The sequence below is a fragment of the Python bivittatus genome, unplaced genomic scaffold (genome assembly GCF_059951505.1).
Source record: "Python bivittatus isolate LINGU-HERP-01145 unplaced genomic scaffold, Pbiv_v1 ctg000660_np1212, whole genome shotgun sequence".
NCBI classification, from domain to species: domain Eukaryota; kingdom Metazoa; phylum Chordata; class Lepidosauria; order Squamata; family Pythonidae; genus Python; species Python bivittatus.
This window is the reverse complement of record NW_028277092.1, coordinates 1,081,967-1,109,306: the sequence shown is the minus strand read 5'-3', so window position 1 is coordinate 1,109,306 and position 27,340 is coordinate 1,081,967. Positions and strand designations below refer to the sequence as shown.

At 49.5% G+C, this 27,340-nt stretch overlaps 1 protein-coding gene across 1 annotated transcript in view; it reads right to left on the bottom strand.

Moving 5' to 3' along the window:
* Positions 1 to 27,340, bottom strand: part of NECTIN4 (nectin cell adhesion molecule 4) — an 86,622-nt gene that overhangs the window by 8,206 nt on the left and 51,076 nt on the right. The window contains exons 2-7 of the mRNA XM_088151076.1: positions 16,255 to 16,608; positions 13,819 to 14,109; positions 13,281 to 13,401; positions 4,279 to 4,430; positions 3,169 to 3,316; positions 2,604 to 2,682 (exon numbers count right to left, since the gene is read on the bottom strand). Of these exons, the coding sequence (XP_088007202.1) occupies positions 2,604 to 2,682; positions 3,169 to 3,316; positions 4,279 to 4,430; positions 13,281 to 13,401; positions 13,819 to 14,109; positions 16,255 to 16,608 (1,145 nt within the window). The remainder of the gene's footprint in view (positions 1 to 2,603; positions 2,683 to 3,168; positions 3,317 to 4,278; positions 4,431 to 13,280; positions 13,402 to 13,818; positions 14,110 to 16,254; positions 16,609 to 27,340) is intronic.

The following is a 27,340-nucleotide window of genomic DNA, read 5'->3' as shown; positions in this document are numbered from 1 at the left end:
AGAAGCAGTATCATCCCATCAACAGACATAACTGGAGATGTCAGGGATCCACAATGAACTAATAGGGACTCCATCTTGTCAAGCTTCTGTTCAGCTTATTCCTTCCCATCCAGACCTTCACAGACTCCAGACGCTGGATTAAGACATTGGCAACTTCACCTAAGTGGCCTGATCCAAATGGGTATCATCAGCATCTTGGTCATACCCCCAAACTAGTAGATGACCTCTCTCAGCAGTTTCATGTAGATGTTAAAGAATAGGGAAAGGGGACCAAGCCCTGAGACATCCCACAACCAAGGAACTACTTGGACAACCCCTCATCCACCACAACCACTGACTGGATTTGCTCACTGAGGAAGGGGCAAAACTACTGCAATACAATGCCTTCAACTCCAACCCCTGCAAGTAGTCCAGAGGGATACCACTGGTAATAGTACTGAAGGCCACTGAGAGGTACAACTGGGCCAGGAAGAGTTCACTCCCCCATCATACAATGCTGTTTTAGTTCCACATCCAGGCCTAAACCCTGACTAGAAATGGTCCAGAAAATCCTCTCCCTCTTGGGTTCTTTGTAGTTGAACCCCAACCACAGTCTCAATCATCTTCTTGCCAAAGGGGCAATAGTTATCAAGAAGACCTGTTGAGGCAGGGGGGTTCCGTGACCTTCACTATCACTGAGATCATCCTCTCATCCAATGTCACAGACTGCGAGAATCACCTTGAGGAACAGGAGGAAGAGCCACAACCAAGACCACGGTCAGATAAGTGAAATCTGAATCCCAAGAAGAAATGTAATTTGAGAAAATGCCTCAGACTGGACCCTCCCTAGTTCTCTTGTAGATAAAGACAGGGAGGAGGGAGGCGCTTTGAGACTTGCACAATTCTGTTACTATTATAACCTGCTATAATAAAAGTAGTTTATACCTCTGGTGTACTTCAAAGGGCCGACAACAGTCTTACAAGTCTCAAAGCGCCTCCCCGCTCTTGGCCAGACAGAGCAGGAAGACCACCGGGGCATGTACAGTCTCCCCCAGATCTTCTGCTGCCTGAGCTGTACAGAATCAGTCAGTCCAACCTGCAGCCTTCTGGATGTGCTGTTCTTCGTGCCCATCCTCCAAGCCTTAGTTCAGGATTATGGGAGTGAAGGCTAAGATATTTGAAGGGCAATGAGTTAAGGAAAGGCTGGGTTGGCTGCTGCTGAACATTGCATCTTCACAGTCCCAGGGGGAGAACGTGATTGATTTGGGTTCAGCCAAGTTTATAGGACATCAGAATGCTCTGGGCAACATACCGATGAAGGCAAAGAGAAAAAAAAGTTTAAAGTATAACACGCCTCCGTAAAAACAGCATCGTGACCAGGTAGCATAAAACATACACATTCTTGTCGTAGAGATGCCGAGGAGAACGCATCTCTGAGCTCCAAGCATCCTCGGAAGCCGAAAAGCACAGGCTAAGCCCTGGAACTCAAGACTCTCCAAAAATGGCCCTCAAAAAGTGAAATGTGTTAGGACAGAGGAGAAATTTATGTCACATATGGAAAGTAGTCATATTGCGTATGCTTAACTTAATAAAATTAAATTTCTGTTTCAGTAAAAGCTGGGGCCAGGGTGCAAGGTGATCCCAACCCGATCTTTCTCAACCTTGGCAACTTTAAGATGGGTGGACTTCAACTCCCAGAATTCCCCAGCCAGTTGAAAAACACTGTCCCAACCTGTGCAGTATGAATAAACATGATTTTAGTTGGCTCCAGCACGTTGTATATTGTGTTGCTGGTTTCTTTGTTGGTTTTGAGCACATTGCTAGCCACCCAGAGTGGTGAGAACAAGATGGGTGGCCATTCACACTGTCAAAATAAAGAGAACCTAATTTTTGTCCTGGCTTGTCCTTTCTCTGGAGTGTCTCCCTAACCAGCCCTCAGGGCTTGAGAAGAGCCCTCAGGTCAAACCAGTCCTGCATTACATGAGCATCCTAAGGCTTCAGAAGCATCAGGGAAGTTTAGATACACAAGGCTTGGGAACCATGGCTTCCCCATCTTCGACTCCCCAAGTCAGAGACTTGGGCTGAGCCTTTCAAGTGAGAACAGAGCCTCGCACTGTCCTAATTTTTGTACGCTCTCACTCCTGTCCCATCTCCTGGAGTTTGCACGCTCTTTGGTACCGTTTTAGCTGGATTTGGGATGTTCTCCCACAAGAAATTAGCTGTAAATGCTTTCTAGGTCTCTGTGCATGTTTTTCCCCCTTGCTCCCTCTAGGGAGTGCTGGAGTTCTTCCGTGGCTCAGCCTGGGAAAAGGAGGACCACAGGTGGAAATAAAAAATCAAGAAAGCCACCTTTGTAGATTGGTCAAAGAGCTATTAGCTATAGCTGAACGGCCCCTCCGTGTCCAGAGGTGGCATTCCACTGGTGTGGCTACCAGACCACTGCTACCATCACGACGCCCTGCCAGTTGGTTCCATCCCCATGGAAGCCCAACTGGATGACCAGTCCTGAAATCTACTCAAGAGGCCACCCACTCCAACCAGCTTTCCTCCACCACTCACAACCCAATCTTCCACATTTTTCACCCTTGCACTTCTCAGCCACCACCACGCCTCACAGTTTTCACCTGGTTCCGGGTCTCAGTGCTGTGGCTTGAATGCAGGCGCCGGATCGAATTTTCCCGGGTCAAAGTCAGTTCTTCCTCGCTGCCGGAGACAAAGAGAGGGAGAATGGAGGGTGTGAGCTTGGTGACTGTGCCCCTCAGCCCAGCGTTAGCTGAGTTTCATGATTCTGCCTCCAGAAGGACTAAGCTTGCCTCATCAATCTGTAGGACCTCAACTTCCAGAAATCCTGGTCAGCTTGCTGAGAATTTGGGGAGTGGAAATCCAACAGGTCTGGAATGTGTGAGGCTTATGATTAGAACTAAGCCTAGGGAGGCCAGCATTGACTTGCGCTATTCCTCTGGCCATATCAGTCTGCGCTTCTAAAACTCTGCCCCTTCCCTGTGTTGCTTTGCACCACCCTTGACCTCCTGCACTACCCAAAGTCCTTCTTCATCCCTCTGAGTGTTTCCGACTCAAGGGTGATGACAGAAGGATCTGAAAGTCAGGCAGACCAGGTCCCATCTAAGCTTACGGAAGACAAGTTCATGAGTGGCAATCAGCGTGAGCATCAAGGCAACCTTTCCTTACTATTTCTCAGTGATGCGCTTGGTTTTCCGCTTGTGGTAGCAAGTCATGAGGACGATCACCAGGACCAATAAGCTGAGCAAGATGACAGAAATGATGCCCACCCCGATCATGGAGATGGAGACCACGTCCACCTGCTGAGCTGGGAGCCCTGTTGGCGAGACATACACAGAGAGGCGGGGGGGGTCACAGCACGTCATGTCAAGCTCAGAATGAACCAGTAAGGTTTCAGCTACATGTCTGTTTTGGAGTGCAGGGGTTACAGGCCTTTACATTTTTCTAAGGTTTGCTTTAATAAAAATATTCCCCAACCTAGATGTGGCACATAAGTGAGGGTGGCATTTACTTTTTAAAAATACATGGAACTTTTTATACCCTTGCAAAGCCCAGCATTTCTACAGAAGCAGCGGAGTCTTTCAGACTAAAGGCTCTTTCCCTGCTATGGCACTTCCCAGACTGACCATGTGACCATCCAATGCTACATGGTCAGTTCAAGAAGCTCCAATGAGGAGAAAAGGCCTCTAGTCTGCAAAGACCCCCCATGCTTCCAAAAACATGTTAGGCTTTTAAAAATATAAAGGGATGAAGAAATTCTGGAATCACCGCATACTTATTAGAAAGTCAAGGGCAACCCCCGTCTACCTCCACGGTTACTTTTCTTTCTCAAGAAGGATAAACGCTATTAGGACTTTGCTCCAGCCAGCGTTCTTCCACCTAGGAACCCATGGCAGTAAAACCTCCCAATTCTTTCCCAGCAAGGGAATAATAATTATTACATCCTCAGTGGATCAGGTTGGAGGAAGCTGAACTGATCTATGTCTGAAACTTTTAAAAAAATAAGCTAGACCTCCAAAACACAAGCGGTGGGATAGCTGGTGAATGAACTGGCATCAACTAGCAGGCCAGGGAGAGAGGTGAGTTCAAGCATGGAAGGAAGAATGATGAAGGGGGACCAGCTGTACCTATACCTCTTTCAAACATTCTCCATCCAGTTGTTACTGGGATAATGCAGACAGGAATTGTTCCCATTCATACCTGTTTCTCTCAGAAATGAAAACTGTGCAAGGTAGGAAGGACTTTGCACTATTCCAGACTTTGCCATCTTCAGCTTACCTTTGATGCTCAAAGTAGCCTTCACTTCCTTGACTGCGAAGCTGTTGGCCACTTGGCAAACGTAGACACCATCATCTTCAAGGCTGAGGGGTCTCTGGAAGAGCAAGGTGTCCCCTTTGACCTTCACTCCCCTGGGAAGAGGCTCACTGAGCCTGTGCAGAGAGCAGAGAAGGTCAGGAAGAAAAAGGAAACAAAACATGAGACTTGCTGACCCTTAACGGACTTGCTAGACCTTCCCACTGCAGCTATGTCAGGCCCTGTAACTCAGCTGCCCAACTCCAGCTCTGTAGCTCTGGCTTAATCAAAGAAAGCACTCCAGGAAATGGAGTTGGAGTTGGAAGGGGCTGTGGTGTATCTCAGGCCCCGCTACGGCTTTGGAAGCGCCGAGAAACCAAAGTTGCAGGCCCCTCCAGATGCAGAATTGCAATATGAAACCAAGCTTTGAAAATGCAAAAGAGCCCTGGGAGATGAACCCCAAAGAGAAGCTGGAACATCTCCTAGCTTCTAGTTTGCGTGGCTGGCTGGCAAATTCTGGGAGTTGAAGTCCACTCATCCTGACGTTCCCAAGGTTGAGACACACTGGCTTGCAGTATAAGACCTCTTGTCATCTCAGGATGTTGCACATAGCATTACCACTTGAGGGCTCCAGCCGCAAGGGACTGGTGACCTTGGCTCACATCCTGGATCTGGTCTCCAACAATTCCATAGGATGGCCTCAGGATGAGGAAGACTGCAATTCTCAGTTCCTCAGACAGTACAACCCTCAACCAGCATGCAAACGAGAAGCTAGGAGGTTCAGGTGCTTCTGGCCAGCATCCCCCTGGAGAAGATGCACAGGATTTCTTGACTTCTACTGCTGATAAATCACCCTCCTATCTATGGGGCTTGTGGGATGGCCTAGTCAGGGTGAAGTATTCACACTCAGACTTCAAGATTTGGCATGCACACCCTTTCATACGTGTCCCAGGATAATGCTTTTTTAGCGCACATTGAATAGGCAGCAACTTGCACAGCTCATTGTTGATAGTTTCTTCCCCCTACCCTTTATCTGAAATAGCTTTCAGTACAATAGATGGGCAGAAACACCTTGAGAACCACCAGATGAAGCGCATCGAAATGGGCACTAAACACAAAAGTCGTTCTGCTCTGGTCAGAGCCAGCGCAAGGCGGGGTCCGACTGCTTCAAGGGTTCAGAGAAATGTTGACGGCAGCAAAGATCTTCGGGGGACTGGAAACTAAGCCTAATTAAAAAAAACTGAAGGAGGTACATGATCTGACTTCAGCTTTCCTTTGCTTTACAGACCTGCAAAGGTCATAAATATGAGGATTGGTCATAAAGTGACTTTTTCATCACTGTCATAATTGCGAACGGTTGCTAAATGAGGCAGATGCTAAACAAGGACTACCTGTATTACAATAAGTAATACAGTCTTGAGAAAAAATGGTGGGGGGAAAGATATGACAGAACCCTTCAAATGCTTGAATGGATGTCACGAGAGAGAAAGAGGAGATTCCAGCAGGATGGCAGACTCTGATTGAATATTTATTGTAATACAGGTAGTCCTTGTTTAGCATCTGCCTCATTTAGCAACCGTTTGCAATTATGACGGTGATGAAAAAGTCACTTTATGACCAATCCTCATATTTATGACCTTTGCAGGTCTGTAATGCAAAGGAAAGCTGAAGTCAGATCATAAGCACAGTCGTGCTTTCACTTCACAGTGGCCAGTCCCCATTGTGGTCACTAAACGAGGATGATCTGTATTGATTTTTGGCTGTAAGCCAGTTATAGTTTGAATGATGAAAGTGGTATGAAAGAATTTGAAGGAAGGAAGGAAGAAAGTAAATTAGAGGTTAGCGAAACCTTAGGAATGATATGTTCTACTGTTCTGCAGTGGCACAGAGGGGTGGTGGGCTCAAGTGGCAGCTGAGCGCCTCCACCTGTTGGCCCTGCAAGGTAGGCGAGGTCAAAAAACAGGCACAGCAGGGACTGTAGTAAGGTTTATTGTAGTGATGGGATCTTGAAAGTTTCTCTCTGTCCCATCTTACGCTAAAGAAAATCAAGGCAGGGATAGTTTCTTTCTCATGCTTCCCTCTATCTCACTGGGTAATTTTCTTCTGCAAGACCCCCTTAGCGGCTTCCTCAGTCCTTCCTTATCCCCAAAGTCAGCTCCACATTCCTTCCCAGTTGGGCGTGTTTTAATTTGGACTCCTGCACAGAGAGGAGGTGGGGCTCAGTGATCTAACTCAGTGTTTGTCAACCTCGGCAACTTTAAGACAGGTGGACTTCAACTCCCAGAACTCCCCAGCCAGCCATGCTGGCTGGGGAATTCTGGGAGTTGAAGTCCACCTGTTCCAAAGTTGCCGAGGTTGACAAACACTGCTTTAACTGATCCCTTCCAACTCTGCAATTCTAATTTAATTTAATCTCAAATTAATATGAACAATTTCTCATTTTTGTCCCACCTCACCCCCTTCTTTTCTCACCTCCCCGCCTATTTTTTGGAGCTCTGCCCCAAAACGCCATTCAAAAGAGCGAGGGCAAGTGCCCGTCTGAAAAACTCCCCTTTATTTCTTGTCCCAGACGTCTATGTTTTGCCAATGGTCAGCCAGCTCTGAGCAGCGTACCGTCCTGCCCCAGGTAAACAGGACTCGAGCAATAATAAACCATGATGGCCCTCTCGTCCTAGATCTTGGTTATAAACCCACCATAATCAGAGGCACAACAGAGGGTGAAGCCCAGCCCAACCCACCAGCCTGATCTTGTTGTATAATATGGGAATATAATATAAAAAGTTGTGATTTAACAGTATCTAACCCACACCGGGCAGGAAGTTGAAGGAAGGTGTTCCAGGGGAGCTACAACTGAGATTTGGAGATGTTCCCAGCCCAGCCTGGTGAAGGCACTGAGGAAGAGAAGAACCCCAAGCATGGGTGCAAGGGGGCAGGGTCATCTCGGTTTGCAGCCAAGGGACAGACCGACCTATAGTCCTCACTGGGGCTTCCTCTGTAGAGGATCGGTCATTGGCATGACCAGGATTTGCCTCCCGAGTTTCACTTGCGCAATCCTGGGGGGTCTGCTGGACCTCCAGCAGCTGCCCTACCTGGAGGGTCAGGATCAGCTGGGAAAAAGGCAGGGGGGCAGGGGGAAGAGCCATCGTGATGATGCAGCTGGAAACGTTCAGGGCATCCCACCGATGGGCTGCCGAGACAGGCTGCTGGAGAAAACGGCCCGGAAGCCCATTTTCTGCAGCTGCTTTGTTTCGGGGGAAGAAATCCCCAGTTGTTTCTTTTTCCTCTTCCCTTTAATTGCAGGTCGTCGGTAGGACCCTTGCCCCGTCCGTTGTCAATTCAGCAGCAGCTTTTTTCAAAGTTTTACTAATGTATTCAATGCGCTGTCTGCACGACACCAACAAGGCTGGCTTGATGTTGGCCGTGGGACCCTTTTCCGTCGCTCTTCTTTGTTATTATTTTGGCTTGCTCAATCAAGACCAAAGGGGGGGAAATGCAGAGGTGATGCGCTCGCCTTCTCTTCCTGGCGGTTCCTCCACCCCAAGGACATGTTGCGACTGGAGTTCCAGGGAAGAGGAATGGGGGGGAGGGAGGGGGCCATGACATCATCAACAATAGGTGCTGAAATCAAAGGCATGCCTTCCCTTTTCCCACGGTGACCTGATTAGCTGAGCTGGTGCTGGAACCTGTTCAGGCACCACCCAACTTCTGCACACGCCAATTCCTGCCGCATCGGAGCTGCCGAGCACGGATCAGCCGGTGCAGCAGCTGCGCCCCCTCCCTCCCACCGCCTCGCTTGCGCATCTGTGCATGCAGCAAGCCTGCCCACCTGTGCAGTCGGATGGGGAAACCTCGCGGCGTGTTTTCAAAGAAAGGAAACATCTGCGGCGCCGAAGAGTGGCTTTGCGCGCACACCTCCCACGACATTAATGTCTCACCTTGAAGCACATGTGTATCATCAGGGCGTGGGCTTTCAAAATGGTAGACTCTCGCAGGGAGGGTTACAAGAAGACAATGTTCTGATGCCGCTATTATAGATCGACTGACAAACGTGGGCTTCTGGGAAGGTACCGGCTCGGGAGGGCTACGCACGCGGGTTGCTTCGTTTCATTTATGTATTTAACGTGAGGCCACCAAACTCCAGACAACTGAGTGGCTTACCCACAGGGGCTCGACACCCACCCTAGCCCCAAGCCGGGGGGACCTGCCAGGTCTTTTCTTCAAAGGCTTTTCGAATGTCATCAGGGTGGGAGCCATACGGGTCTCGGGGAGAGGGCTGGGGTGCTCCAAAGGGCAGATGCCATGACAGAGAAGGTGGGCGCGCTTCCTAGGTCCCAGCAATGGCCCTCTTGAATTGAAGGAAGACAGAGCACACCCCCTGTGCCCCATCTCCCTGGACGGGCAGAAACTGCTGGAGAGTGCTGGTGCCTCAAGCAGCCAGGCCCTCCGCCCTGAAGATGACAACCGGCACCCTGAATTGTGTTCTGCACCAACTGAAGCTTCCAGGTGGTTCTTCACGGCAGCCCCAGGTGGGATGCATTGCGGTAGTCCAACTGGGGGGTGAGGAGGGTGTGAGCCACTGGGGTCCGATCCTCCCCTTCCAAGTAAGGCCATAACTAGCGCACCAGCTGGAACTGGAGAAAGCCACCCCCAGCCATGGTCTCCACCAGGAGGAGCCACACGTCCAGGAGGACCCCAAGTCACAGACTTGCTCCTTCAAGGGCAGTGCAACCCCAACCAAAAAAGCACGGGACCTAAAGCAGGGTTCCTCAACCTTAGCAACTTTAAGAGGGGTGGACTTCAACTTAAGAGGGGACATCCACCCCTCTTAAAGTTGCTAAGGTTGAGAAATACCCACCTAGAGGGACCCTGATCTATAAGCCGTAGTTCCATCTTGCCAAGGTTCACTTTAAGCCTGTTGACTCCCATCCAACCCAGGACAAAACTTTGACAGCAGTGTGACCAGGGTTGTGATGTACAGTTGGGTATCACATCAGAATATTGATGATACCAGACCCTGAAGTGCTGGATGACCTACCCCAGCAGCTCTATGTAGACATTAAATAACGGGCAGAGAACCAAACCTTGCAGCACCCACAGAAGAGCACCCACCAGGCAAACCTCTCCTTCCCCATCATCACAGGCTGCTCAGAGAGGAGTAGAACCACTGTAAAACCATGCCTCCAACCCCTGACCCCTACAGCCAGTCCAGAAGGATACCATGGGTTATCTCACAAATAATATTTGTAACGTATCATTAAACATAATCCCCCCCCCCCGCAAAATGGCTTATATATCTCTCTGGTCAGCCATTTACAAGCCTGCACTTAACCCCTGATGTGCACTGATGCTCCCATGCGCCCTATGCTGCCCTCGAGAAGTCCCTGTCCCTCCTCAACTACTTCTAAGTGAAGAGAAAGACAGGCGCAATTCTGTTCCCAGAGCCTGCCCTTAACTCCAGAGCTTCTCTAGTGTAGTCCCTAGTAGGAAAATCACTCTGCCCATGAATAATGCTGACCGTGATACTCCAGGTAGCGCTAAAACCCCTCTCTGAAACCAGATGGCCCAAAGATCTGCGGCCCAGGAGTAAACAGTCTTGCTACAACTTCTTCCTGAGTTGGAGCCTGTCCTGGTCCACAGAAGCATTATATTTATATTGTCTTGCTTGGCAAAAAGATAAGAAGGATTTTCCATCCAGCTGAGCACAGCACTTGCCACTCTTCTGTTGCCAGATCATCAAAAAGATTCACATAATCACGTTCGACTCACTTTGGATGCCAGAATGTTGCCTTTCTTATGCAGGGAACGATCTGTGTGTTTGTTTTCTAGCGCACAAGATCAGAGGCTGTTTGGAGCTTGGCACAACCAATTGATCTTAGGAAGCATTGCTCAGTTCCACTAAAAACCTAAACTGGTAGAAAATGGAAGTATTACACCTACTTTCCTCCCAGATGCTGAGAAACATAGTTTGAAGAAGTGTCTGAATTAGGTACAGATAGTCCTCGCTTAATGACCACAACAGGGACCGTAAAATTGGTTGTTAAGTGGGGAAGTCGGTAAGCGAGGCATGTGGTTGTTAAGCAAATTCAGCTTCCTCCATTGACTTTGCTTATTGGAAGCCCCCTGGGAAGGTCACAAATGGCAATCACATGACCCCGGGATGCTACAACTGTCATAAGTGTGAGCTGGTTGCCAAGCACCCGAATTTTGATCATGTGACCACAGGGACACTGCAACAGTCGTAAGTCTGAGGACCGGTTGTAAGTCACTTTTTTAGCACCACTGTAACTTTGGACGGTCACTAAACAAATGGATGTTAAGCGAGGACTACTTGTAATACTTTCTGCAAACAATATTCATTACAAAACATTATGCATTTTTGTATGGATTTAACCCTAACGTACATTTTTAATTGGAGAACTACACTGCAAAATTTGGAAAACTCAACATTTTAAATAAGAATGGAGTTTCCAATTGTGTATCAGAGACAAACTATAATATCAGATAAGTTCAACGTCACAAAGAACCTGAACAAATTTCTCCCCACCCTGACCAAAAACTGGGAGAAGCAGGTATCAACTAGGGGTTGGATTTGGCTGCTTGTATACCGCAGACCCACAACTGGAACTGGACACAGCTTTTTATTTTTTGAACGACTCCCATCCCCTCATTTCTAGCCTCAAGACTTAGAAAGCAAACTTGGCAGGACTTAAGTTACGTCAATTAAAATTTCAGAAGACACAGAGGTGGTGAAATACCAGCAGGCTGGCCTGAGGGAAACCTCTGAGCGTGCGGCGGTGAACCCTATACCATCTCTGAAAGTTGAATATATTATGCAAACAAAGCAAAATTAGGCACATTTTAGTATCTATGGCAGTGTTTCTCCACCTTGGCCACTTGAAGATGGGTGGACTTCAACTCCCAGAATTCCCCAGCCAGCATGGCTGGCTGGGGAATTCTGGGAGTTGAAGTCCACCCATCTTCAAGTGGCCAAGGTGGAGAAACACAGATCTATAGGGTTTAGATTTGTGGGTGTATGGAGGAATGTCTTATATAAACCAGGTTTGTTACATCAGTCTCATCCAAAAGCTTGTTTCTGTCCTTCCCCAAAAACCTGGCCAGAGAAAGGAGACACATTTCACCTTCATTCAAGATCTCCAAGCAGCTCAGATTAGGGGCCTCTGAGCACATGCCAAGGACCTTTCCTGTCCTTGAAGCAAGAGGGCTGATGCAGCGTCCTCTTCTCAGCCTTTCAGCTACACCAGCAGGTCAGGAGGGCCACTCTGAACCTGCTCCGATCCCCCTCCATTTCATCGGCTTTAAAGGAAGCCTCACACGACGGGGCCAGGACGCTCATTCTTATTTTATTGCCATCAAGCCATGGAGATGACATTCCAGGCACGCCACCAGGAAGTTCTCGCAGGGCGGCAGCCGATCTGAGCTCCGATGCGCTTCCTCCGTGTGACAAGTCCTCTCTCTTGGAGGGCGGCAGCTCGGAAGAGAATTGCGTTCCTGCCGGCTGCCCCCCACCCCCAGGAAGCCCTATCCATCCCCCTCCCCCAAACTTTGCTGACTTGGCTGTTTATTCCCGGCTCACCGCAAAGGCTACGAGCTGCATTTCTGCCCTGAGGCTGCTCACCCGAAACCCACAGCAAGTCCCGGCTGGTCCCTCCAAAGGCAAAAAGGCAGTTGAAGAGACAGGCGAGAAGCGCAGGGTGATCAAGAAGTGTTTGTGGAGGATCTGGCATCGCTTTCCACGGGACCCGTGGGAGCTTTCTGCAGCAGCCAACCCAGATCAGGTGCACTGCGCTGGCAGGAAGAGGGCAGGCATGTGGCACAGGGTAGTCTTCTTGGCCCTGCTCTCTTCTTGGGGTTGGAAGGAAGCAGGGGTACCCGCAGGATATGGTTGAAAAAGTTAAGGCGGCCGCTGTGATGGGCAATCAAAGCTCTGCCTGATTTTTATGGGTGGAGAAGAAGGAAGGAAGGAAGGAAGGAAGGAAGGAAGGAAGGAAGGAAGGAAGGAAGGAAGGAAGGAAGGAAGGAAGGAAGGAAGGAAGGACTTCCACAAGCAGAAGAAGAGAGGAGGAACAGGAAGGAAACTCTGTCTCTTGCTGGTGGGGCACCCAGTAACAAAAAATCTGTAATGGTATGTGGGAATATGGAGTCCCAAAGCTGGATCAGGCCAAGAGCCATTTAGCGCAGCTCTCTGTGACTAATCAACATCCCAGATCCAGAAGCTCTCAAGTGTGGAGCAGAGGGAGGTGGCCCTCTTCACTACGTCTCTCCAACAGCTGGATTCAGAAAGAAGTGAGAAGCCATCAAGATAAGACTGGTAGCCTTTGACCATCTGATCCTCCTTGGACTGGTAACTTTTGAAATCATACAGTCGGTGGCCGGCCCTGCCCTGTAATGGCAGACAGTCCTGCAGTTTCCCTGCATGCTGTGCAAATGTGACTCTCTTTCAATCAACCATGAAACTCCCCACTCTTCTTTTTAGCACAGAACCCAAACTTCTGACATTGTGAGAACAAGCGAAAACGCCTCTCTTCCCAATTGCGCCCCTCTGCATGATTTTATATGCCCCCCCCATGCCTCTTCCTTCCAAGCTAAAAATGGTGTAGCCTTTCCTTTTAAGGAAATCGCTCGCATCCCCAACTCACCTGGGTTGCCCCTTCTTGTACCTCCTCCCGAGGAACGACGCAATGATGCAACCCTTTCTTAGGGATCTGCCTTAGACCAAGGTGATTCCACTTCTGTCCAGCCTCGCTCATTGAATTTTACAAAGTTGAGTTCACCTAACTTAAGTGGATTATTAATTAATGTGGGTTGGACCCCAGCTCTCCATGGTCCTATCCTGACATTCTAACTAAGATCCCACAGAACGAACCAAGTTCAGATTCTTTCCCCATTTGGAAAGAGACGCCTCCTCTGGCACGCTAGGCTACACCAGTGAGCCAGGAATCGAGACTAAGACATCTCTCATCACTCACCGAGTCCAGTTGTACGTGGGTGGGGGATTCCCATCGCCAAGGCACTTCAAAGAAGCCCCTTCCTTGCCTTCAATCCAGTCTTGCTCTGCCTCGTGACCCAGGATGGAGGCATCAGAGAGATCTGTGTGAGGGAGGGAATATAAGGTTAGGTAGACAGAGGGGAGGGGGAAGAACTTCCCCATGTGGCACAGCTTGTGACCACATGGTAACCAGGCTCCTTGGGCTGAAGTTTCTCTGTGGAGAAGAAGCTAGTTGAGGAGTATGGTGAACGTGACAAAGCCACACACTTCCACAATGGATACCCCGGGGTCAAACCTGAAGCCAAGGAGGACACCCTCCTCATGGCTATAACTAGAGACAACAGGCAGGTTTCTGGCAAGGTTGGACCCCCACCCACCTACGCATATAAAGCCCAAGGGCCAGTCCCAAAGCCAAATGGAATGTCATGGCAGTCTATGCAGGTGGCAAAGGAGGTCGGTCAGATTGTGGTGGGGGAGAGGCATGGGGGGCCCAGGTGAAGGCGAGAGCAGGTACCTACAGGCCACACTGAGGGTGTGGGTGATCCTCTTCTGGTGCTGCAGTCCTGGATGTGAAACCACGCAGGTCAAGGCCTTGCCGTGCATGCTGCGCCCCGGGACCAGGTAGAATTCGCTGGTGACCGAGGCTGAGCGGGGGTGTGAGGACTGTTGGCTCTTGGCTGTGCCACGCACTTCGGTCTCCCAGGTCACAGTGGGCACGGGGTTCCCTTCCGCTGTGCATGAGGCAGCCAGCGTGCGGCCTTGTCCTTCCTCGAGTGGCGGGCCGAGGTTCAGGGTCGGCAAGGGGGGCACTGCAAAGAGATGGAAAACCCCAAAGGCGGCTTAGGAGAGCCAAAGGACCTGTTGATGCTACTGGACAGAGAAACAGGAAAAGGACCAGTTCACGTCCCAGAGCAATGCAACGAGGAAAAAGAAGAGAGGGCGGTCCTTCGGCAGGTCAAGGCAGCCTACGTAGCACCCCCTCCTCCAAGTTCTCCCCCCACCCCGCAAAACAATCCTGGGAGGTAGGTAGGACTGGCCCAAACTCAACCAGCGAACCTCTGTGGTCAAAGGTGCCCTTCAGCCCTAATCCAACACCATCCTCACCCCTGCCCACTCTTGCTGTCATCTTTCCCTTGAAAGCTTAAGGCAGTGGAGATGGGACCCTCTCTTCATTTTATTTTTCACAATTACATCTGTGGTTCTTGGCCCAGAGTTACCTGTGAGTTCCAGGGCCAAGAGGGACTTGAACATGGTCCTCTTAGCAGTTGCATCACTCTGGCTCAGCTGGAGGGGACAAGATGGGGAAGGCTCCTTTCGATGGCACATTGGCCAAACTGGCTTCCCTCGGCCAACAGATGGCAGGTCCATGCTCAGCCTGCCATCTTGGCCCTCGATCAGCCAGGAGGGAAACAGCCTTCGCTTCCTGCCAAGGATGATACCATCCCAATCCCTCTTGCGTTAGAAGACCCACCAGTGTCCGCAGGGGCAGGGGGATGGCAAATGGCGAAAGCTGCGTTGTGATGGTGTGATGTGAGCTGGGCCCCTTCTGTATGCGTGTTACAATGGTTGACGCTGCTTTTGCCATTTTGGTGAAAGTGTGGGATCTTGCAGTCGACAGAATATTCTGGGATGCAGAATGGGGTGCAATGAAGAGGCATTGCCAAAGAATCAAAGAATCGAAGACAGACTTCTAAATCACCACTCTAGAGCAGTGTTTCTCAACCTTGGCCACTTGAAGATGGATGGACTTCAACTCCCTTCAACTTGCAAGGCTGGCTGGGGAATTCTGGGAGTTGAAGTCCACCCATCTTCAAGTGGCCAAGGTTGAGAAACACTGCTGTAGATCAAGCTGCTTCAAACAGGTTGAAGATTCCCAGAGGTTCAAAGCCAGCCTCAGCCATGGAAGCTGACTGGGTGACTTTGGACCCACCATTCTCTTTCCATCAACCCAGCGCATCTCACAGGGCGGCTGTTGGGGAGAAAAAAATGGAGGAGGGAGATCTGGGTGTGCCATTTTGAGCTCCTGAAAGGAAAGCAGGAATAAACCTGATGCATAAAAATACACCAATCCTTACGGATCGATGCCATGCCTGCACCCAGCCATGAAGTCCGGCCATTTGGAGAAAGGAATGTTACAAAATCAGAGTGGTCTAACTTGAGTCCCAGACCTTCCCAAATTAGTATTTGCAAGATACTGGTGTGTGTGTGTGTCTGTGTGCGTGTATAGGGCTGACTGGTATAAAGCACCTTATTTTTCATGCTCAAGGGTCTAGAAAATAGGATGCCTCCATTTCTCAGTTCTGAAATGTAGTTTCTAGCCTCCAGGGGTTGGGGGGAAAGAGCGGGACAGACTTCGACGACCAAGGGCTGCCCAGGTCCAGCTTCACCTGCCCTCTTCCAAAAGCCCGTTAAAACTAAGCTGCCATGATATTTATGCAGCTTATTCATCTTGGAGGCAAGAGGAGATTGTAATTGCTATAAAATCATGACTACTTTTAGCACTATAATTAAATTCAGGTCTGGGAAGGGACCTGGGGTGCACCAGGAAGGGCCCACGGGCCCACCCTTAGCTAGGAACACCGTGTTGCTTCCTTTGGGGCACAGGCAGAACTTAAACAAGTGGGGAGTGCCCCAAACAGTGGCACAGCTTGTTTCTCTGGGCACATGGAGGAAGCTATCAATCCTGGCATGAGGAGGCCAGGTGTCAGTGAAGCTCCCGGCTCAGCCACATCCATTCAGAGGGCAAGGAGAAGCTCAGATGGCGAAGGACCATGATCACGATAGCAAGGATTAATCCAGTCCTGCGTAGTTTATGACAGGCTGGCGCATCAAGGGAACGAACCAGCATTGTCCTTCCTTGGGGGTTAGCAGCCGGTGGGCAGGCAGGCAGTTGACCCTCACTGAGGGCTACGGCTCAGCGAGACCTGGGGCTGAAGCTCCTCAGGTGCCCTTACCTAGAACCTTGAGGGCAAGGCGGGACTCGAAGTTGCCCAGGGGAAACGTGATGAGCTGGCACTCGTATGCGCCCTCATCGGCCTGCACCGCGTTCTTCAGCAGGATGGAGCCATTCACCAGAGATCCTTGCGACTGCCGCAGAACACGTCCCACGTAGGCATCTTGGACGTGCACCCCGTGCTCTGAATTCAGCACCGCTAGCTCCACGTCCTGCCCATTGTCCCCTCGCTTCACCCAGGTGACCTGGAGCACCTTCTCGCCCTCCGTGGCCTGATAGGCACAGGGGAGGACCACGTCTTTGCCAAACACCGCAGTCACACTGTTCCAGGGCTCCAACACTCTTGCCAGCACGCCTGGGGAGACAGGACAAAGGAAATGCGTGAAGTTTGGGGGTCTCAGACTCAGTCACATGAAAATGGCCCGAGAAAGGAGACGAGGGAGAACTGATTCAATCCGACCTGCTCGAATCGATATATTAGCCAAAAGTGAGTTTTCATTCAGAATGCATGTTTTTAAAATCATGCAATGCAGTTCTCAAAAACAACCATACTAGGAAAAGCCTGCAGGAAAAATGCATAGGTTCAGGAAACTCATGGACAAATTGTGTCGATTTGGAAAAATGCTTGCAAAAACTGTGCACGTTGGGCAAAATTGCAAAGAATAAGGGTTTGTTGTTTTGTCTATTGTTGTTTTTTTGGAGAAATGTGCACCAAAACTTGTGAATATCTTCTAAAAACAAAAAATCTTAAGTTCCACCAACCAGCTTGACAGATTCACAGAAATGAAACTGGAGGCCCTGACAACACGAGGATAGGAAACAGAAGAATGCAATGGTTTGCCACTTGTTTTTAACACATCTAAATGCTCTCCGGCTGCATTTATGCAATACATGAAGAAATCCTAAACCTGGGTTAAGAAACCACCCTTGTTATGCTCATAGAAGATACAGGTAGAACTTCACTTAATGACTGCCCTGTTTAGTGACCATTCAAAGTTACGATGGTGCTGAAAAAGGAACTTTACAACCAGTCCTTGCATTTACAACCATTGCAGTGTCCCTGCGTGATCGCCATTTGCATGCTTCACAACCAGCTTCTGCCAAGCAGAGTCAATGGAGAAGCTGGCAGTAAAGTCATGGTGACGTGATGTCTTACTTAAGGACTGCAGGTGATTCGCTTAATGACTGCAGCGGAAGTGAGGTTGTAAGTCTGTTGCAGTCACATTATGTTTCGCTTAGCAACCACAGCACTTAGCGATGGAGTTGCCGGTCCCAATTGTGGTTGCTAAGCAAGGACTACCTATACTAAATCCAGTGGCTTCACAAGGTGGCCTGGATCACACAAGACTTTAAGATAAGGGGTAGGTTTCCACAACACTCTAAACCACAAATTCTGTAGTCTCATTTTGCACGTTGTGCAACCCCCAACCAAGCTAAGGTTTGCATGATACAGATCCTGCAAGCAAATGGTGGAGACAAGACTGAGGCAGGATTGGGCAAGAGGAAGGATGACTCCTGATGAACACAAAAGTCAGAAGGGATGGTCCCACCTGGAGTCCTCCAAATGTGTTGGACTACAGTTCCCATCTTCCTAGGCCAACAGGGCCACGCCCAACACTGCTGCGGGTCAATGCAAGTTGCCGTCTGTGTCATCGGGAGGGCATGTGTGTGGGAAAACCCTCTGCGCAAGAAGGCTCCCTTGCCGTCTGAGCGGGTCTCGGTTCACTCTGCGTGCACTTTCTGGCCCACCCCTCTTCCTTCCTCCTTCACGTCTGGCCCCGCCTGCAGTGCAGGGGGAGCTCCTCGCAGTTGGCTGCAAGCTGTGCCTCCAGGAAAGTGGACAGGCCGGAGAGTCCAGTTCAACCTGTCTGTACAGATGCCAAAGCTTTGCCCTGGCTTGTGTGGGATCCTGCCCCTCCCTCTTCCTGCAAGCTTGCTATCGTTTCTTCCGCACACCAGCAGGAGTGGTGTGTCAAGCTCCTTGCAAAATCAGAGTATCTGCCAGGTACCTGTGAAAACAGTTTTTGGGGGTTTTTGTTTTGTTTTTAAATGTTAAGGCCCGTTCTTTGAAATCTGCAGCTTCTAATTCCTGCTAAGACTGGAGCTGCTTCTCCCATTGCTCTTCTTGTTCTAATCTGTTTTCCTCTGCCTTTTTTTCAGATACTGCATTCTTAAGAAATCTATTTTTGGGATGGGTCATGTTGTCATTATCCCAGCAATAGCTGGTTTTCAAATTTGCTTTTTCTTCACTTTTTAAAAATTCCTTTGTAGAGGTAGTCCTCGACTTATGACCACAATAGGGGCTGGAAAATTCGTTGTTAAGCAGTGCATCATCAGGAGAGGTATTACGTGAATGCACCCGATTTTATGACATATTTTCATGGCGGCCGTTAAGCGAATCACCATGTTGTTAAATGAATCATGCAGTCGTTAAGTGAACCATGCAGTTCCCCATTGATTTTACTTGTCGGAAGCCGGCTGGAAAGATCGCAAATGGCAATCCTATGACCCCAGGATGCTGCAACTGTCATAAATACAAGCCAGTTGCCAAGCGCCTGAATTCTGATCACATGATTGTGGGGACACTGTGACGGTCGTAAGTGCGAGGACCAGTCATAAGTCACTTTTTTCAGTGCTGTCATAATTTTAAATGGTTGCTGAAAGAATGGTTGTAAGTTGAGGACTACCTGTATGGGTTTGCTAAGAAGAAAAAAGCCAGTGGCATACAGTGCTATGCAGGATCTTTTCTTCTTCTGCCTGCACTGAATTCATTGCAATCAGACTGCAGTCCCCCACAATACTTACATGTTGCAAAGGGACAAAAGCAGAATGCATCTGTGTGGCTGGCAAGTGAAGCACATGGCCACTAACCCCCTTTTATTCATCGAGGCTGTACATTCAGCCCCCAGGCTTAAAGCAAAGCTAAGGAGCTGGGGGTGGCGCTGACCAACATTGCTTGTTCAAGGCTGGGTCTGTGCTGTGGTGGTACGGGTGACCAACTATCAGCACCCCACTGCTCTTTTGCATCTGCGGACTCTCATCCAGTGGCATTCAGTGTTTCCATTGCGCTGTCTCAAGCCTTGTACTAAATCAACAGTAACTACACGACAAGGTTAAAGTAGGGTTGGGCGGTTTTGGTTGTGTAAAGGTGTAATATGGTTTGTCTGGGCAGAGCCTGGCCGGTGAACGCAACAATTGCATTTTGTTAATGCACGTTAAGGACTTGGCACAGTGTTTCTCCACCTCCGCAACTTTAAGATGGGTGGGCTTCAACTCCCAGAATTCCCCAGCCAGCATGGCTGGCTGGGGAATTCTGGGAGTTGAAGTCCACCCATCTTAAAGTTGCGGAGGTGGAGAAACACTGACTTGGCACATTGTGTGAATTGAACCGTTCTGTCAGCTCGCCTCCTGTTTTCAGCTCCCAAAGTGCCATCTAGCTCTTGTCTTACGCCTAGCAAATCAGTCCCCCGGCAAACTTCTGGAAGTCGAAGCATTCGCTTCCTCTGCTGGTTTATTCCTCCTCCCCAACCCGATTTGTTTCAGTTCAAGCAGTCTCGGGACGCTGAAGACGTAAGCCGGTCCCGACTCAGACCCAGGTATACTGCCTCTGCTGATGGAGGCTTCACCCTCCATGCACGCCCATTTCCTCAACCCAGACAAACCAATTCTACCTCCTCCTCCTCCTCCCCGCGCCTCTACAGACCCGGCCCAAGGCGAAAGAGAATTGAAACCTGATCTCTGGCCCAGGCCTTGAGTCAAGTCTCGTCTCGTTTGGCAACGCGCTGAGAGAGGACAAGGAGACCCGGGTGCGAGAGCCGACGCTGCCTTTTCTTTTCAGACCAAGCATTTCCTCACCAGGAGCCACATCATAAACCTGGTATGTGCTTCGGCGGTGAAAACAACTTGCTTTGGAATCTGCCCTCGGTGGGAAAGACAACAATACCGGGGAGGGAGACGGGCCTCTCGGTGGCACCCCTACACCTGGGCAGGACGTCGTTTCCTTCTCGCCCCTTCCCTGGCCACCGTTTCTTTCACGCCCAGCAAACGGGCACCTGGCCAAGAGACACCTGCCTGAAAACACAACTCTGCCTATTGCAAAGCCAACGACAAATACCACAGTTACGGCCGCTGAACAACTTCCGCGTATCAGGATTAAAACGTTCTCCCTCCTCCTCTCTCTCTCTGACTTACAGAGCCGAATGGTTCCCTTAATTTTGGACATAACACGTCCTCGGGCAGATCTTTTCTCCAAACAGCCGTGGGGAACCATCGTTCCCCCCGGTCTCCTTCCCGCATGGCAGCAAGAGGACCGCCAACTGTTTAAGAAGTTTCCTCTGGATGTTTTCGGTTGCAACACTCCTGGCATCCCCGCGGGAATTCCCGAAAGGAAACGAGACATTCCTCCTGCTGCCTCCCCTTTGGGCTGAATGGAAGGGCAAGAAGACAGGGAGGCCGTCCTTACACATGCTCTCCGGCTTGGTGTGCATGCACGCACACCTGTGTGCAGAATGATTTCAGTTTGCCTTGTGTTCTGTGAATCAAACGGCACGTTGGCTTCATTCAGCCTGGTGACTGAATGAAGCCATTTTCCAGGTTCCACCAACATACTGAATCAGTTTAACATGCTAAGCCTCTCAAATCCACCCACATACAAACAAACCAAGATAAAACAGAAACTCAGGTGAGCCTGTAATGGGGTCGTTGCTACTAGGTTAAATTTCTTGTGCAAACCCAACCGGCCTTCCCTCCACCCACATCGTGTCCTCGTGGAGAACTTTTAAAAAAGAAAAAGAAGAGAACATTTTTCGGAGAGGGGTGTCATCCACGGGCACTTATATTTTTAGGGTCCAGAATTCCCATTTCTTAGACCTTCATTCATACTGGTGAGAACAGAACCGGATAGTTCAATTATTCCAGAGCCATTAACACGGAGTAGGACATAGGCAGACCTGGGCGGATCTTGGAAAGCTAAGCTGGATTGGGCCTGGCTAGTTCTTAGATGGGCCTGCCCCAGGTTACAGCAGGGCTGCAGGCTGCTGGGTAGTTGAAGAGCATCAGAAGTCTTGGCAACGGTCCACATTCTGTCCGACAGCACCGGCAGGGTGTCTCTATCTGGGTTGCAACTCGGCTTCTTGACTGAGTGCCAGGCATGTTTGGGGCTTATCCATCGGGCACGGCTGCCTTACCATGCAGGCCCTCACACGTCTGGCAAGGACACAATGACAGATCCACGGAGTTGTGACCTCCTGGCACCAACTTCTCCCAGTCACGGCGCAGCTGTTGGCCAATACGATTCCTTGCCACGTAGCCAGCCGTGGCTCACGTTACTGCTGGTCTTCCTGCTCACCAATTCCCTTCCAAGGAGTGGCAAGTGGAGGAGGGCTCAGGGCCACGTTGCCACAGGGAGGCCCACCTAGCCCAAGGCCACTGGGAGTATTTAAGGAATCAATGGCTGCGTTCCCTCAACCCGTTTCATCAGCTCAGTAGACATTCTAGCGTCTTCCTTGGCTTAGCGTGTCGTATGAATCCAGACTGGGCTAGTTTAGTTTATTCATTTGATTTATAAACTGCTTCACTTCAGAGGCTTTAGGCAGGGTACAAAATCGAAACATAACACAGACTAACAATAAAAATCCACACAAGCATAAATATTCACAAGCAAGGCTAGCACAGATCTTCTCAGTCGTGGAAGACCTTCTAGAAAAGCCGGGTCTTCCAGGAGGTCATCAGAGATATGGGCCATTTCTGCCTCTTTTCCAAGCAACGGAGGGAGCGGCCACCCAGAATGGGTCCCCTCCTGACAGCAAGACACCTTCAGCAGGTGTTCACAATTCACCCAGGTCAGTGGCTTCGAAGATAATGAGCCAGGTCAGATGTTCCAGGTGATAACCAGCACCTTGAACGACACTATAATAACTATCAGAAGCAAACAGATAATGGGTGATGCTCCAGGAACCACATAACTGTCTTGTAAGCACACGAGCAGCTGCATTTTGTACCACCTGGAGTTTCTGGGATGTCTCCAAGGACAGCCCCAACCAGCCATGAGGTGACAAGATGTGGCTGTCTTCAGAGCATCTGGTTCAAGGCAAGGCTACAACTGACATGCCAGACAAAGTTGGACAAAGATCCTCCTGGCCACTGTCTCCACCTGCTTCTCCAGCAGAGCCCTGAATCCAGGAGGACCCACAGATGGTGACCCCGATAAAAGCCAACGTCCACATCATCCCAGAATCAGCTGGCTTCTGAACCAAGAGCTACTCCTACTTGCTTGGGTGGAGCATGATCTTGCTTCTCTCTATCCAGGCTCTGACAGTCCCCAGGCACTGGGTCAGAACTTCCACTGCATTTCCCATTCAACTTAGCGGGGAGGCATATAGCTGAGTAGCCTCAACATATCATGATATCTCACTCCAGGCCAAAAGAGGACCTCCCTCAGCAGCTTCATGTAGATCAGTGTTTCTCAATCTCAGCAACTTTAAGATATGTGGACCTCAACTCCCAGCCTGGGAGTTGAGGTCCACAACTGGACCTCAAGCTCCTGAGGAGCCAGCTGGGGAATTCTGGGAGTTGAGGTCCACATATCTTAAAGTTGCTGAGATTGAGAAACACTGATGTAGATGTTAAACAGGATGAGGGAGAGAACTGAGCCCTGGCACCCTGTATTGGGGTGCTCACAGACTCAATTCCCCCCTCTACAACCACCAAGTGCCACCACAAAACTGTGTCTCCCACTCCTAGCCCTCATAGGTGGCCCAGAGGGGTACAATATCAAAGGGTCCCACCACCCATGCTTCACTACCGATCATCAGTGAGAGCCACCAATGCAGCTTCTGTGCCATCCCCAGCCTGAATCCTGGTGGCCAAGGACTCAGATCATCCAAACCTTCTAGGACCCTCCAAAATTGTCACGTGGTCCGCGGCCATTTTTCCACCCCTGACACGTGGTCGTAGGGAGGGAGACTCTCCCTCCAAGCAATAGCCGCCTCCCTGTCCTCCACGCCAGAACGGATTAACAGTAATTACATTGAACCTTATGGGGAAATTTGCTTCGGGTTCCAACCAATTCGGGGTGCGACCAGAGTCACGGAACGAATTAAGTTCGGAAACCGAGGTATCACTGTGTTTACAAAAAGAAAGCAGGGTTGGGACCAGCCGTATCTCCGGGGCGAGGGTATTCCAAAGAGCTGAATACCTTTCGCACCACTGAAAGGGTCTGCCGCCTGAGCCTCGTGAACTGGGGGACCCTCTGTCGATGTCCAGACCAGATGGGCAAATTCTGTTGTGGTTTGAAGAACAGAATGGGGAAGAAAGAAAAACGTAAAAATAGCAGGCGATTAAAGTCAGTGTGAAGGCAGGGTTGCCTGCTCCAGGGCCTGCTGAAAAAGTCATACTTTTAATACTTTCCTAAATGAAAGCTGGATCAGTGCGATGCAGATCTTGGAATTATGCTGTTTCAGAGGGTTCCTGAGAAGGCATGTCTCTGTTCCCAGAAGATGACATTGTTTTACTGATAGAACCTGGAGCACGTCAGTCTTACTAGGACGGGACCCGCCACCTGAAACAGTCAGCCCGGCAGGTATTAAGGCCCTCGGCCGCAAAGGAACGACAGTCAGCACTTTGAATTGCACCTGGGAGCCAACGGGCAGGTTGCAGAGCACAGTTGTTTCATAGGTGAACTGAAATGCATCCATAACCACTTGTGGCAATGCATTCTGAACTGATCGTAGCTTCTGAACGGTCTTCAAGGGCAGTCCCACCTAGGGCGCATTGCAGTAGTCCAAACACAAGCATGAGTGATCTCCCAATTCAAGAAAGGGATTAGTTGGTGCACAAGATGGATCTGTGCAAAGGCCATCCTGGTAGTTGTTAGTTCAGGAGGACCCCCCAGTTGTGTGCCAGCTCCATTCCTAGAAGCAACCCCCATCAAGGACTAAAGTTGGAAAATCCCAGAAATCTAAAGATGCTTCCACTCACATCCATTTGGTCTTGCTACGGTTGGGCCTAAGACTGTTTCTCCCCATCCAAACTTGGACAACCCCCAGATGCCAGGAGAGAATCTTGACAGCATCACTTGGTGGGCCACGTGTCGAGATATATAACTGGGCATCATCTGCATTCCTGACCCCTGCTGGTAGATGATCTCACACAGTGTCCTCCTTAGGTGTTAAACAGGAGTGGGAAAAGTGTAGACATTTCACTGTGACTGGAACTGACCACAACCCTAACCCTAACCCTGACCACAAAGAAGGGAGACCCACCACAATACAGTGTCCCCCCACCACCCCTACCCCTTAAAGATGGCCCAGAAGGATACCATCATCAATAGTACTGAAGGTTGATGAGAGATCAAGCAGGATCAAGAAGGTCATACCACTTCTACGGCATTCTGATTCCACCAGAAGTCATTCATAAGCACAGTAAATATAAGTGCTGCCTTGGTTCTGCACCGGGCCTGAAACCTGACTGAAAAGGATCCAACTAATGCACCGTCAGATGCCTGAAATATTCCTCATAGTGGCAATTAAGATATTCCCTGAAAGTTGTCCAGATGACCCTAAATACAATAATTGCCACTCTTATTGCTATGACATAGATCTTAATACAGGTTCATACAAATGCTTGCTCTTAGGAGTGGACTTGCTCTTAGGAGCAATCCCACCCATGCTCCATCATTCCAAGCACCTTGCTCAAACTGCCCACCAGAGCCTCAGGCAATTCCAGTACCATCTGAAAACCAGGTGGATCCATCAGGTGCCAGGTCAAGTAGAACCGGAGGAGCCACACTAGCAACTTCCAAGGTAATAGAGAGTGGTCTGGCCATGCGAAGAACAGGTGTCAACATCCCTCATTCAGATCATGTTGCACATCGCAAAAACCAGATTCAGTGCGTGAGCACCAACAAGCATCTGGCGCTCAATAATATGGATCAGTCCATGGTTGCCATGATGGCCATGAATTCCCAAAGTGCTTCAGATTGTGCACTAAGCAGAGGCAGGTTGAAGTCTCCCAGAACCATCAGCCTAGGAAACATCACTGCCAGTCCAACAGCAGCATCAAGTCATTTGCAGAGGGAGGCTGGTAGAGCAGCACCCATTCCAGCTGATGCCTAAAGCCCAACTTCCCAAACAAGGTCCCCTATCTGATTATCCCTGAAGCAGCATCTCTGAAAGCCATCAGAACCTCTTGAGTTACAGTGGCCACTTTTCCTCCCCCCATCCTGAGATCATGACTGACAGCACACTTGAAACCCAGATGGGCATATTCTACAGCAGTGTTTCTCAACCTTGGCAGCTTGAAGATGGGTGGACTTCTGCTGGGACAACTCCCAGAATCTGCTGGCTGGGGAATTCTGGGAATTGAAGTCCACCCATCTTCAAGCTGCCACGGTTGAGAAACACTGCTCTACACATACACTCATCCAGGTCTCAGTGATACACAGGTCTGCCCTCTCACCCACTTCTGCTGCCAGAGATCCCCACGCACCAGTTTAGCCACCACCGTTCATCAACCAGATCTGACCAGCTGCATCTTCAGCCTCTGACAAATGTCTGCCAAACCTCACCACTAGCATCATCATCTGGGCCATGGGCACCTCAGTCAAGGGGTTCACTTGAGGTCCCGGCTCTTCTTCGTGAGCAGGCCTCCAATCTGGATCTGCTATGTAGCCTCCGCTGGTCCTTGTTGCGCAACCCTTGCTGCCCCTCGTCTGCAGAACCCAGTATTCCCACAACCTCTGGCCTGCACAGATGCTCCAGACCAACAATACCTCTCGAAGCTCCAGTCTCCTGTTCCTCATCACAATGGATGCATGGCTGATTGCTCCATTTCAGGAACAGGCAATGCCATCCTTACCTATGACTTCTTAGCATGAGATTCTCTTCAAAGCTTCAAACGTAGAGAGTTTTTGCAATGGCATCTTCTAGGCTCAGCAGGACAAACAAGGATATCCAACATCCATTCCTTGGACAGCCTTCCTTTCAGCTCCCTCTGGCCGTTCGCTAAGACAACAGTTCAAACTTACATTCATTTTATTTCATGGGAAAGGGTTTCAAGTAGTATCATGGGTGCTCTACAGCCCACACGTTCCACGTTGCCAAATCCGGTCTTATTCCATAATAAATTCATTAGTCACAAACACAGGTTTCTGTTGTTTTTGCCTAAAGCAGATGCCCTCCCATTGAACTGCAGAGGTACTGAATGCAAGGAGACCTTTTCTTCCAGAAGAATGAAAAACTGTCCTCTTCTATAACTGGGGTCAAACCCTTGGACACATGAACCACTTCTGGTGGCCACCAGCAACATGAAGGAGGCTATAATTTGAACCTTCTTGCTGCGGTTTCTCCACCAAGAGTTGCACTCTTCAGTTGTAGGATTTCATATCTTTTTCTTGCAAGAGAAAAGAAATTTGAAAGGCTGGTTTAGAACAGATGAATAGGAGTACTTGTATTATGCTAAGCCATAATATCTTGGACTTAGGGTAGAGCTGTGTCTAGGCTGGTTCAATTCAATTTCCATTCAAATTTTATTAAAATTAAGTTAGAGCAGTGTTTCTCAACCTTGGAGACTTTAAGATGTGTGGACTTCAACTCCCAGAATTCCCCAGCCAGCCATGCTGGCTGGGGAATTCTGGGAGTTGAAGTCCACCCATCATAAGGTTGCCAAAGTTGAGAAACACTGAGTTAGAGTAAATTAATCAAACACAGTTAACATGACTACTCCCTATGTATTTAAATGTGCCAGTCATATTAATAATTGGATCTTGATGGCAACTAGGTTGAAGATCACGGGTTCTGGACCCACACTGATTTAGCACCCATGTGAACCCAACCAATTCTTTTTTGCTCAACAGCCGTGGCTAAAAGAAATCCTCCCTTATTGTACTGTTTGCAGCTTGTATAGCTTTTTGTCTCGGTGACAGAGCAGAAAATCGAAGATTTAACCTGGCCAGGGCCAGTCGGAGACTTGCAGAATGAGGTAAGCTAACTTAACCCAGACTTTCACTGCTGACTCACATTTTTCCCTTGAATGAAAGCAGGAACCGAATTGCTCACCCCGTGGTCCATAGGAGGATGCATCTGTGCAAG